At 40.1% G+C, this 13,297-nt stretch overlaps 1 protein-coding gene across 1 annotated transcript in view; it reads left to right on the forward strand.

Moving 5' to 3' along the window:
* The window catches only part of LOC126397489 (serine/threonine-protein kinase H1-like), a 13,404-nt gene extending 10,964 nt beyond the window's left edge, over positions 1-2,440 (forward strand). Inside the window, 2 exon segments of the mRNA XM_050056327.1 lie at positions 2,134-2,364; positions 2,366-2,440. Coding sequence (XP_049912284.1) covers positions 2,134-2,364; positions 2,366-2,440 — 306 coding nt within the window.
* The last annotated feature ends 10,857 nt before the right edge of the window (positions 2,441-13,297 follow it).

Below are 13,297 nucleotides of genomic sequence, written 5' to 3' on the forward strand. Positions count from 1 at the left end.
AGCCGACGTAACAGAGACGTTTGATGAGCTGGGACAAAAGAATATTAAATTTAAAGATATCCGCCCATGCGGCCGACGCTTGTCAGACGTTATAAATTCAGGGCCGATGTGTAGTCCTCAGGCCGACGTCGGCCAGATGTATGTGTGCTATCTGGGATGTTGCCCTGATGTTAGCATGTAGCTATGTGTACGTTACCAGTGTACAGCAGCTGCAGGAATAACTGTAACAGAGAAGATAGGTAGTTTCTACCATGAAAAATCACTAATAAAAGCTTCTAAACACAAGCCAACATGTTCCAGGAGGTATATGATCCAAAAATGGGGAGAAATTTTTTAACATTGATAGCCAAGATTGCTTGTTTCCCTGACATTAGCATGTAGCTACATGTAGCAGTGTACCTGTAGCTGGGGAATGCCTGTAACTGAGAATAGCAGCACTTTCTACCATGAAAAATGACAAATAAAAGCTTCTACACACAACTGGATATGTTCCAGCAGAAATATGATCCAAAATCAGGGAGAGATTTACAACATCGGTAGCAGAGATTACACATTTCCCTGATGTTAGCATGTAGCTACATGTATGCTAGCAGTGTACTCGTGGTACTAACATGGAAAACTACCAATGAAAGCTTTGAAACACGACCAGACACATTCCAGCAGGAATTTGATCTGAAACCGGAGAGAAAATAACATTTGCAACCACATTTACATGTTTTCCTGACGTTAGCATGTAGCCTCCTGTAGAAGTGTAGGCTATGTAATGTAAACACTTACAGTAGCATTGCTAGAGCAGGTGACTATAAGTGCCTTTGTAAATACACACTCTGGGTACCAGAGCCAGAGCACTCTGGCACAAACTTAACTGTTATAGATTCGGAGCACTTTTGGGATGTACCGGCGGGGTAATTAAGAGCACCACACTCTCGGAGAAGCAAAACATACTCTGGGCACTCTGTCTGAGGAGATGGAGCAGCAGAGCACCAACCGGAGTGAATGTGTGATTAACTTAATGGTTTGTTAATTCTTATGAACACAGAACACTCTGTTTCTTTGAACAACAGCGTTCTCATTCTAGTGTGTCAGATCCTGGTCACTATGAAGTCATAGGCTCATAATCTACTTTTTTGGAGTAGAAAAAAAATATTGGAGGCAGAGTATTCAGAACAGTCTAAAGCCTGAGGTTTTTGCTTACAGGGATTACTCCAACATATATATGAATTATTTATTCAGAATACGCAGCATAATGGGTTTCCTTTAATTTAGGTTCCTTTGAATAATCATTAGCTGACTTGATTCAAACAGTCCCAACCAAACATCATGTAGAGAGAGAGCATTCATGCTTTTTGACAGTGATAAAGGTTATTGTGTTGTGGCCCAGTCTCCATAACCAATGTTCCTCTGTCATCTTTTTAATCTGATGCCACATCAATCTAATTCAATGTCTGTATCAGTAATATTTTATATAAAATAAGATGGAAGCACAAAGGTCATCAATTTCCTGAGGCAGGCCTCCACAATGTTGTCTTCATGACAAAGAACCAAAGCCTTCATGAATAATTTAATGATTCTGAATTATGATAATGATTCTGATGCCTTCTCTCCGACTGGAAAGATGGCATGGCAGATTTCAAAGCATTCTTGAATGTCAGCTCGGGTCATGACAAGGGGAATGATTTGCTGTTTGAATTAACAAAGAGCAAAAGATCCCACTGAGGCTCATCTGTGGTGCCTTTATTGGGGAAGCTAATGCAGGCTTAGAATAAACATGCACCCAAATCCCACACATACGGCGGGGCTGTCCTACGTCCCAGGCTTCGTATTCATTCAGCCAAGACTGCTGCTTCCCTTTGCCCAGTGACATTTAGCTTTCCTTTGAGTTTAGTTCTGCTTGTTAGGCCTGCAGAGCACAGGGATCATAGTTTTATTTCTTTGTTAGAATGAAATCTTTCATCCCGCTATGAAGAGGCTTTGAATCCATGCAGGCGTCTCGTCTAGATACCCAGCCGCCGCTGTGGGAGAGCTGCGGGTTCCACAGTGTCTGTGTGTGTAGGCTGAATTGACATCTTCTGGGGTTAGTGTTTTTATGTCCACACTTACGGCAATCGCTCCTCTGCTTCCTCTGTTCCACAGCCTTGGCCCTCAGTGTCCAACCTGGCCAAAGACTTTATCCAGCGCCTGCTGCCGTTGGACCCTGCTGCCCGCCTGACCGCTGACCAAGCCATCCGTCACCCATGGGTGGTCACCATGGCAGCCAGCTCCTCCATGAGGAACCTCCATCGATCTATCTCTCAGAACCTCAGGCAGCGGGCATCGCGCAGCTCCTCCCGGTGCCCGAGCAGCACCGCGAGCTCCGGCGAGTCCAATAGCGTGGGCCTGGGAAAGCTAATATCGCTGGAGGAAAACCAAGAGCAGCAGCAGGGCAGAGCATCTGGACTGACTCTTCCTCTGAGAGCCAAACAACATTCAGCCAAAGGGTTCCAGGAGCATCATCCCCATCCAACTAAAGCACCAGATTCATAAGAAGGCTAATGGATAGAACCAGCTGCCCAAAGCTCAGTGTGTATTGCAATAACAAACCTCACAGCTGCAAACAGGAAGCTAAAGTGTCTGGGACAGGTGTTGTGACAAAAAAGTTTCCTCCCTTCTCTGGACTTCACTCAGACTTCTCCACTAGACTAATAACCCAGGTTCCCCTGAAGGCCAAGTTCCATCCTCCATTAGTTTCTCATGGTGGGGTTAAGCTGTTAGTGAATATCCCTCTGTGTTTTTTTCAGGTCCAGGCTTATATTGAGACAGAGCTGTCCACCTCCACAAGGTCTCTAGCCCCTGGTTATTCACACAGCTCAAACTAATGTGTCCAAGGTCTCATCTAGATCATTATGAGTCACCACATTACCTGCCTGTGAAGAGGTTCATTCCAAAAATGAGAAATTCATCATTGGAGAAATGGGAGCTAATCTTAGCAAGGATGATGTAAAAGTAGAAGAAAACTCGCTCTGATCTTTTTCCTTTTTTAAAACGAGTTTGAACTCCCCACCACCAAACAGCAGGGAGATTTAACATTTTTGAGGCAGAAAGAAGCAAATACGCCGTAGTCTTTTCTTTTGTTGTCACTCCTCCTACATAGCAGCACCCACAGCCCTGTGCAACCACTGAAAGCACAATCCAGATATTTGGTGACAGGCCTCTGTCAAGTTAAAAATGAAGCTCTGGGTTTAAAGAGCTCTTTACTCTCCCCCAAACATTATGTAAGCTGTAAACAACAGCATTGTCAAAATAACCCTTTTTTCCAGTGAGAAGTTTTAAATTAAATCAGTAATATTAGTATGCGACAGGAGTGCATTAAACTGTGAGTAGGATGCAAAACATAATTACCAAGGAAGTTCAGTCGTGTTTAGCAATATCACACATTATGTATTGTGGGGTTTTTCCCTGTATTAATCATTTATGATTAATGCTTTTGGTTGCAGATGATAAGTCATGTATTGGACTCACGCTGTGTTGAGCTGGATCTACATACAAGGATATACAATATCTAGGAACAAGACAGATTCAAACAGGACAAGTAAAGCGAGTAAATGTAAACAACTCATGAAAAATTGACAATAAAAGTGTCATTTTGTCATTCAAGAACATCATCATTCCTTTCATATCAAGATTAGCATTAATTTGATGATTTTTTGTGTTTCTGGAAATTATATTTCACCAACAGCTGGTCAAGTCCAAGATGAAAATATAATTTTTAGGGCTATTCCTGACATTTTTTGAGCTAACAGGTGTAGGTAATTTTGAAATTGCTTAGTAGAGGTGCCCAGTAGCTCAGCGGGCCGAGCAGGCGTCCCATGTAAAAGGCAATGTCCTTGCCACAGCGGCCACGGATTCAATGCCAGCCTGTAGCCCTTTTCTGCATGTCATCCCCTTTTTCTCTCCTTTTCATGGTTAATACTGTCCTGTCTGATAAAGGCAAAAGCCTTAAAAAATAATCTTAAAAAATTACTTGAATTCAGTGAACCAACCAAATGTGTTGTGGTGCAGCTAATTCATAGCATCAAAGTTAATGCTTTACCTTGGAAACAATAGTTTGACAAAAAAAACAGCATAACTCGAGATCCCCTTACTTGCTTTTTCTTTAGCTTTCAGTCACTTTGCATGATCTTCACCAGTGGGAGACTGCAAAACTAAAGTCCCCCTCCACTTGAAAATGAGTTTTTCTCAAGTTTATGTCCCCTAAAATATCTGACCTTGACTATACTAACTTGTATCTATGCAAAATTTGTCACCAGAGAGGTGTTTTCACATCCCTCTAGTGAAGGAGGGGATGTCTGCACACTTTAGTAGCTATGTTAGCTTATTAGCTATGTCACTTATACAAAAGCTAATCGCTGTCTAATACAAGAAACACATATTGATGAGGGACCAGATTTTGACTCACCAGCAAAGAAAACTGAAACCTCCAACACAGAGCGACCTTGTCATTATGGAGAAGAAATCAGCATTAGCATAATGAAAGTTTTGACAGCAAACATGGTAGAGTGTGCAGTTCTGGGATGTAAACTGTACCCTGGAACTTCCTTCCACTATCTATTAAAAACCCCATCATACCAGATGTTATTGTTTGTTTCACATCTTTAACTCTGTTTCAGCCACTGCCAGTTACAAGCTAACAAGCTAACAAACAACTTAAACAAATAAAGATGCTAACTAGACTTACTATTCTGATACTTTGGTGCACAACAAACTCCTCATCCGAGTCTGGGTCTGACTGAGGCTCAAATGTATGGCTTAATATCTCAGATGTTTACACTAATGCTAGCCATCTTGATGGGCGCTGCTCCATCATTGGTCAACCTAGCGCAAGTCTCGCATAGCTAGACCTATCACCAAACCTTGTTTTAGCGCCGTTTCAGCACTGGAGAGGGCAGAAAGTAAAAACCACTGCAAGCAGCAGTGAATGGGGCATGAGTCCAGATCAAGAATTTCTCAATTAAAGAAAAAGAGCAGATATGCTTTTAGCCCCTTTTCAATTTATTTATTTATTTTCTACAGCTTTTTATGTGAGAAAAGCATAAGAATAGAATAGCAGAGTACTTTAACATATTTTAAAACGGGTTTGGAGGGGGACTTTAAGAGCTCTGCAAAAGCTTAAGTCTGACTGACCTTTAAACTTTAAAATAATCTAATATAAAGGGCCACATACACGTTTTTTTTTTTGTTTTGTTTTTTTCAGAGCCTTCGGTCACATTTTCTAGTTTGATAATAACAAATAGGCTATGTATATTAATTTAAGGTCCATTTATTAGCTTTTGCTTTAAGGTTCATTTATACTAACTTAAGTGCAAAAAAAAATATGTCAGTTTCAAACGTTGTAAACATCACCATCCTCATACATGTGTCTGGGTACAGCCAATAGATGGCAGTAGAGGGTGGAGTCAAAAGTTTCACACAACAACAAACCAGGTGGTGGTGGAGGAGGTCGTCATATTGTACCTTTAGACGGAGGCAGCACTGTGGATGGAGGTGGTCTGTGAGGCCATTTTATACATCCCAACATATGGACAGAGAATTTTTAAACTATTTTCACTACGTATCATGATAGCGTTATGTATTATTATATTACCGATTCATTGTGTTCCACCATTATTTAAATTTTCTGTTGTCACTTGAACTACACTACAATGCCTCCACAATCTTGGGTGGTACTGCTTTGTTTCATCTGTATCCGTGAGCTTCCAGAAAACCTGGAAGAAGATAGAAATGAACGCAGTGTACGAACAGAGGGCTCCATGCGTCTTAGGATCTAAAGTTGAGCATAAATGAGGCTTTAGCAGAAGACTGCAAAATGCAGAAAAAGTCATGCTTTTCATGCTTGACCTTGGAAACAATTCGACTTGCTATTGTGTTTGCTCATCTGATAATGAAGACAGTGAGATGCTGTTGAAAGCACTGGAAAAGGCGAGTAAGTGGATCTTGAGATGGTTTTTTTTTTGTGCTTGTCAAGCTGGTTTTGCAGCTGCTGTAATTCAGACTTTGGTTGGTTACCACTAAGAGCAAACACTTTACTCAGTCTCAGTCTCAGATTCAACAAGGCTCTATTTAGTGCCTTGCTAAATTGCAAATACTGATGATGTCATTTGGAGGAGGCTCATGCATTATTTCTCTAGCAAGGGGCTTTGGAGAGTTGTTAATGCCTTTCAATGGCTGCCCATACTCACTGACCTGAGATCAATGTCCCTTTGGGGAAGGGATGAGCGCTGCTGGTGTGTTTTGGAAGTAACGTGTCAGCAAGTAGAAATACAGAGAGGGCACCAAACTGAAAGTAGGATGTTAGTGGGCGAAGAGGAAATCTCCTTAAATTGCTGGAGTAAACGGTGCGTGGTCTGCTTCTTTTGTGCTTTGCTGTGAGCTCCACATTCTGCTTTAAAAAAAAAAAAGAAAAGTCACAGTGACTTTTTTTGCACATACAACGACATGCGGCTGTGAGAAAACATATTTTCTACCGAATTGTTTTGAACTGCATTCTGCAATTGACTCCATATCTGGCGTTATCGAATGTTTGACTGCACGGTCTAGGAGAGGGTGATTTGTTATGCATTTTTATTTTAAACCCTGTCTGCAAACAAAATTCCACTCACAGACTGATAAAGAAATTTGAATTGAATTAAACCAAATAGAAGTCAGCAATAATGGAAAGTGAGTTTTTTTCCCCCTTCCTCTAACTGTTATCGTTCCATTCTCAGTGCCATTATCTTTCAAAAGGGAATAACAAACCAACTGTCGCTTCGACGTATTGTCCATCTCATTTCTGCACACTGACTAATGCCATTGTCTTGTGCAGTTACAGTGGGTTTAGAGTGGGCAGTGAAAGCTGCTTGATCTTGAAGAAATTCACTACATATTTACTTCAAGTCTTTAATAGAATGCTGTACATAATCCTTCTATTATTTTAGTCTGATGCTGTGTGATCATTGGGCAGTTTATTTCAACATAGCCCTAGGAACTGACTCCTCCGTGGGATAAAACTGCAATCCCACCAGATGCAAATAAACCTGCCATTAGCTGTGGATCAGCTTTCGTATTAATTGACTCATCTGCATTGTGCAGCAGGACGGCGGATCTGACCACAAAGGTTTAAAGGCTCTGCTCTTGCTCGAGGAAACTCCCAAGCTTCTGCATAGGTATGGTGGATTCTGAGCCAAAAAAAATGCATCCTCAAAACTCATTTGGCTTGTGTGCAGCTGGGTCAGTATCTTTCCGCATAGGCTTTAGTCTCATGCAGTGGTCAGCAAGGCTGAACAATTGAGAAAGCAAAGCATAGCAAAGATTGCAGCAGATAGCGTTTGCTCTCTAACACCAGCCCTGTGCTACACGAGGACAAGAACGACAGAAAATGTCTTTTTCTTTTCTTCAGCTTCTCTCAGCAGAAAACCGAGGACTTATTCGCTTTATCTTTGGCCTTACTTGAAGAGATCATTTGCTGCTCAGGACCCTGAAACATAAGCTGGCAGATCCACTTGTGGCTGCTGTAATAAAAAAGGGGGGGATAACAGAGGGAGTGGTGGTAGAGTCCTGCAGCTCCTGCACAGAATGTGCAGAGGAACCATCTGGTCCTTCCCCCAGAGGAAAGACACCCTGTCTTGCCTGCAAAGTGGTCTCCACACCTTGGCAGTAATAATGGGAGGGACGCATCCCCCAGTATTCAGATATGCTCAAATTGTCCCCCTAGTATATTGATAAAAAAAATATTTTTTAAAATTTGGCTTTGCTACAACAGGCAACTACACACCATCCTGCAAAATATTCATCATTAATAATTCTAAATAAATGTAACAAGTTCTAGTTTTAGTATTAGGATGTACTGCAGTTCTGCGTATGGTCTGTGCAAGTGGCGTTGCTGTACCCCAAAAAGCTATTGCTTGACTGCTGTTGGTACGTACAATCAAGTGGCAACCCGTCGGGAATGAAAATTGAAGCCAACACGAAATGCCAAAAACTGCAGTTCCCTGAATGGCCACCAGAGGCTGACTTCTGTAGCAAGTCAATCCCCACAGACCCCCATGTTAAAATGGCCAATTTTACAGCAGAGCTAAACATGTTTACAGCCTTGTACAAAAAATGTTTTTTCATCTCCTTAGCTAAATCCCCTCTTCATGGCAACTGTACAGGGATTAAATGTTTATGTAAGTCATCCATTTATTTTCTATTAAGGCTTAAAGTTATGCATAATTAAGGGTGTGGCCGCGTTGAGTGACAGGCTGTCTGCCAATAGCACCTTCCTTTTTTCAGTCAGCCCCACCCCTTACTCCTGCACAGCCCCAGCCTCTCGTCCAAATATGGTCTCTCCTGGGTGCAAAACATCAAGATGGCGATGGCTGAAATGTCAAACTTGAGGATTCAAAATGGGAGTCCACAAACCAATGGGTGATGTCTCAGTAGCTGCGTCCATCATTTTTACAGTCTTAGGCCTCTAGTTTCCCGGCGCGGCGCAGGGTGGCAAACCCTACGCAGAGCTAGTTTCGAGTAGCGCAACCCAAGGCGCGCTCGGTTTGGTAGTTTGGCAGACCGAGGTGCGCTGAGATGGGTGTGGCGGCGCAGCAGGCGCAGTGACAGTTTCGTGCCAAAAGGCTTCGCCGAAGGTGCGCTAAAAGCTCGCTAGCTGAAACCACGTCTACTGTCAACGCAGGCGGAGCGCAGCCGGTATAGGGGAAGTTTGGCTGACCAGCAGACAGTGCGCACACGTCACCAAAACCTCACAGGCAGGTTTCCAGAATATCAGGCACATTAACGATGCAATAAATACCCAAAAACCACTATTCAATGCAATAATCTGCAATCGGCACATAAATGACCTGACCTATGTGTGTATATGTGTATGTATGTGTACATGTAATTTGTATGTATATATATGTACATGGCTCATGAATGCCTGATTTATGTATGTACATGGTTGTTTACACCACTCCTTTAACTTGACCATGGATTGCTTTTATTTATTTATTTACTATCCATATTTTTAACAATTGTTTTTATCATTACCTAATCATCATGTATTCATTGTGCTGGCAAGCTTTCTTCTCTCCAATTTTTGACTGTTAATTGATGGTTGATTGTTGGTATTTGCTGAATGCATGCGGTATATTATGTTGCGTTGCTGGTTATGTGAACTGTACACGCACTGATGCTTTGCACAAATGAAGTTCCTAACGGATAAATAAAGTTCTTTGAATTGAATTGAATTGAATTGAATTGAATTGTATCTCTATATCGACTGTTCCGTCACATCTGATGTCAAATCAAAGGGGTTTGGCACCGTTTGGCACATTTGGCACGCGTAATGGAAACCCAACCTGATTTGATTAACACAGCTGCAAACTAATGAGTTCACATCCCTCTCAGCCAACCACAAACAGCCACAGCATCAGATAGGGAGTATATATTCAGCATCTGTCATCTTAGAAAAGTCAAAAGAAAAGAAACAGAGTGAGACTGCGAGAGAGAAAGAGAGAGCGCGCGCGCACGAGAGAAACGCAACATTGATTTACAATTGTGGTGACCTCCTCCCAGGCTACCTTTGCATCATCAGCCCGTGGAGGTCTGCTCGCAGTTCCGTATATTCGGACACTGCGAGCTTGGACCTCCCGGACCAAAACATCAGTTTCCTCCTGGGAGAAGTTTGGCCGTCTGACGCTGCTGCTCTCTTCTGCCATGGCGAATTGAGTAAACTCTCATTACGCCTTCGCGCGGCGCATTTAAGGGCGAGGAGAGGGGCTCATTTGATTGGTGTGATGTGTGTAAAACCCACTCCACGCCTTCTCTCCTCCCTCTTTCCAACTTGCGCAGGTAGGAGGGACGGAGGTGGGAAAGAGGAGTAGCTGTGCCAGGCGCACGGTGTGCCAAACTTGCAAAATCTGCCTGGCCACACCCAGTTGGCGAACCGCAGGTGCGCTGCACCCCCGCCTTGCCCGGTCTGCGAAACTAGAGGCCTATGGGTGCAATCAATGTCAAATAGTGTACTGTCTATATATTTCATTACTTTCAAATGTATTAAAAAGTGGAAAACTAAATTGTAAAATGAGTGTCACATAGGCCACGTCCCGACCCTTACATTAAACTTTTTTTTTTTTTTTTTAAATATACAGTAAGCCTATGTCTCAGGATTTCATTCATTTCTGTGATGAAAATTATTTTTTTTAATATAACTTAAGATTATCACTAAATATATATACTTAAAAAAAATCTCACAGGGCACAGCGAACACCAAATAAGCTATATTCACAGAGCCGTAACTTACTACAACCAAGCAGCTAAAACAACAATGGCCAAGCGTCAGGGAGAAGAAAGCACTGAATTTGTCCAAAAGAAATATTCTATTAAGTATGTGTGACTGTTGTGTAAATATATAAATAAAAGAATACGTAATACAGACAGAAAATCATAAAAAAAGTTTCTAAAAATATCAGGAAAACTCACCCCTGATGTAATATTCACAGGAAAAAATCTGCTCAAAATTCATCCAAATGACTCATTTTACACAAACTGCAGTTATTGTGTATACTATTTGGGTTAATTGTACAGTTTATCAGTTATTATGTACTGAATATAATATGATATATCCATAAAACATGTCACTTAGTCTTAGTAGAGATTGTAAGTTTACTTAAGTTTACTAACTTTACTCCCTGAAGGAAAAAGTCATAGAAATGGTCACAAAAAGTCATAGTATGGTTAAAAGCACAACAGTCTAGATGACTGTTACATGGGGAGTAGGCACAGGAGGCATAAATATAAAATATACTTTAAAATGATTCTTTGTTAAAGCCATGCTTGAATCATAGATAAAAAAAAACAACTCTATAGCTCAGGATGGGCGGAGGAGTGTGGGTTCTCACAAAATATTTCCTGGGTTTACACAGCTCCTACACAAGATAGTTTATTGATATTAAGCACAGTTAAATATACAGTCACCCCATAAAATATTGACAAAATTAAAATTATACTATTAAGAGTTAATATGCCGATTGAAAATTGCAGATTCGCGTTTTATTAGATATATATATAGAAGAAAGTATTATCAGCTTGTACATTAGTGATCAGTGCATTCATAACTGCTAAAAAACCCCAATAAATATTTAAATAAATATTAAAAGTAATATAAAGATTAGTAATTAAAAAAATGATAAAAACACGCTCACACAGGAATTAGTAACCCCGTACACACTGATGTTTTTCTTCTGTATATTTATATTTCTGATATTTGTTAGTATGTGAATGGCAATTAAATATTCCATAAAAACATGTTAATGTCATAAAAAGTCATAATACAGTATGTCATAAAAAGTTATACTATATTATGTCATGAAAAGTCATAACATAGTATGTCATAAAAAGTCATAGTATAGTATGTCATAAAAAGTCATAACATAGTATGTCATAAAAAGTCATAGTATAGTGGGCTCTAGTTTCGCAGACCGGGCGAGGCGGGGGCGCAGCGCACCTGTGCTTCGCCAACTGGGTGTGGCCAGGCGGATTTTGCAAGTTTGGCACACTGTGCGCCTGGCGCAGCTACTCCTCTTTCCCACCTCCATAGTATGTCATAAAAAGTCATAGTATGTATGTCATGAAAAGTTATTCTATAGTATGTCATAAAAAGTCATAGTATAGTTTGTCATAAAAAGTCATAACATAGTATGTCATATAAAGTCATAGTATAGTATGTCATGAAAAGTCATACTATAGTATAAACGTGTAAAGAAAAAAAAACACATATGTTGTGGCTACATACCGCACACCAGACAGGACTTTGAAAGAGGATAAAGGATTTAATAGAGCAACGCGTTTCGCTTACAGCTTCATCAGGCTCATATTGAGCACAGGAAAACAGTGGTTTAAATAGGAAACAGCACTCTAAGAATGTACATAGTCTCACAAAGTCAAATACATTCAAATAGTAATACAAAGTCAGGTCAACATCACTTCTGCAAGAGAGATAATTACAGCACATCATATCAGAAGTAAGGTAATCTCAGAGTTGTAAGAACAGATGTGATCTACAAACTGATTTGCCCCTGTGGAAAAATTTATGTTGGACAAACTAAATTTAACCTCAAGCTACGTATTGCAGAACACAAGGCAGCGATCAAGAATGGAAACGTGGACTATGCCATAGCAAGGCATTACAAAGAGAGGGCTCATGGCTCAGCGGCATCCCTCAAATTTGTGGGCCTTCAGAAAATCTCTCCCTCTCCAAGAGGGGGAGATATTGTTAAAAAACTATTACAAAGAGAGTCCTTTTGGATTTTCACACTCAACAGTATGGAATGTCATGGACTTAATGAAACACTGGATCTGAGTTCATTCCTTTAGTGTTACTTGCAGATGTGATTTTGCTGTTCTTGAGGCTTAAAGTGATGATGATTATGGTTGTGATATTGCTGTTCTTATAGGTCTGATATTATCTTGTGGCTGCGATGATGTCATTCTTAATATTCAGAAATGATCTGTTCTTAAAACTCTGAGATTACCTTACATCTGAGCCTGATGGAGCTGTAAGCGAAACGCGTTGCTCTATTAAATCCTTGATCCTCTTTCAAAGTCCTGTCTGGTGTGCGGTATGTAGCTACAATATATGTGTTATTTTTCTTTACACGTTTAGACTTTTGCCACAGTACCAGCACCTTGACTTCAGCTGTGCACGAGTATTTTTCTATTTTTCATACGATAGTATGTCATGAAAAGTCATAGTATAGTATGTCATAAAAAGTCATAACATAGTATGTCATAAAAAATCATAGTATAGTATGTCATAAAAAGTCATAGTATAGTGTGTCATAAAAAGTGATAACATAGTATGTTATAAAAAGTGATAACATAGTATGTCATAAAAAATCATAGTATAGTATGTCATAAATTCATGACATAGTATGTCATAAAAAGTCATGACATAGTATGTCATAAAAGGCCATAGTATAGTATGTCATAAAAAGTCATAGTATAGTTTGTCATAAAAAGTCATAGTATAGTATGTCATGAAAAGTCATAACATAGTATGTCATAAAGTCATAACATAGTATGTCATGAAAAGTCATAGTATAGTATGTCATGAAAAGTCACAGTATAGTAAGTCATGAAAAGTCATACTATAGCATGTCATAAAAAGTCATAACATAGTATGTCATAAAAAGTCATAACAAAGTATGTCATGAAAAGTCATAGTATAGTATGTCATAAAAAGTCATAACATAGTATGTCATGAAAAGTCATAACATAGTATGTCATGAAAAGTCATAGTATAGTATGT

This window comes from Epinephelus moara, chromosome 11 (genome assembly GCF_006386435.1).
Source record: "Epinephelus moara isolate mb chromosome 11, YSFRI_EMoa_1.0, whole genome shotgun sequence".
NCBI classification, from domain to species: domain Eukaryota; kingdom Metazoa; phylum Chordata; class Actinopteri; order Perciformes; family Serranidae; genus Epinephelus; species Epinephelus moara.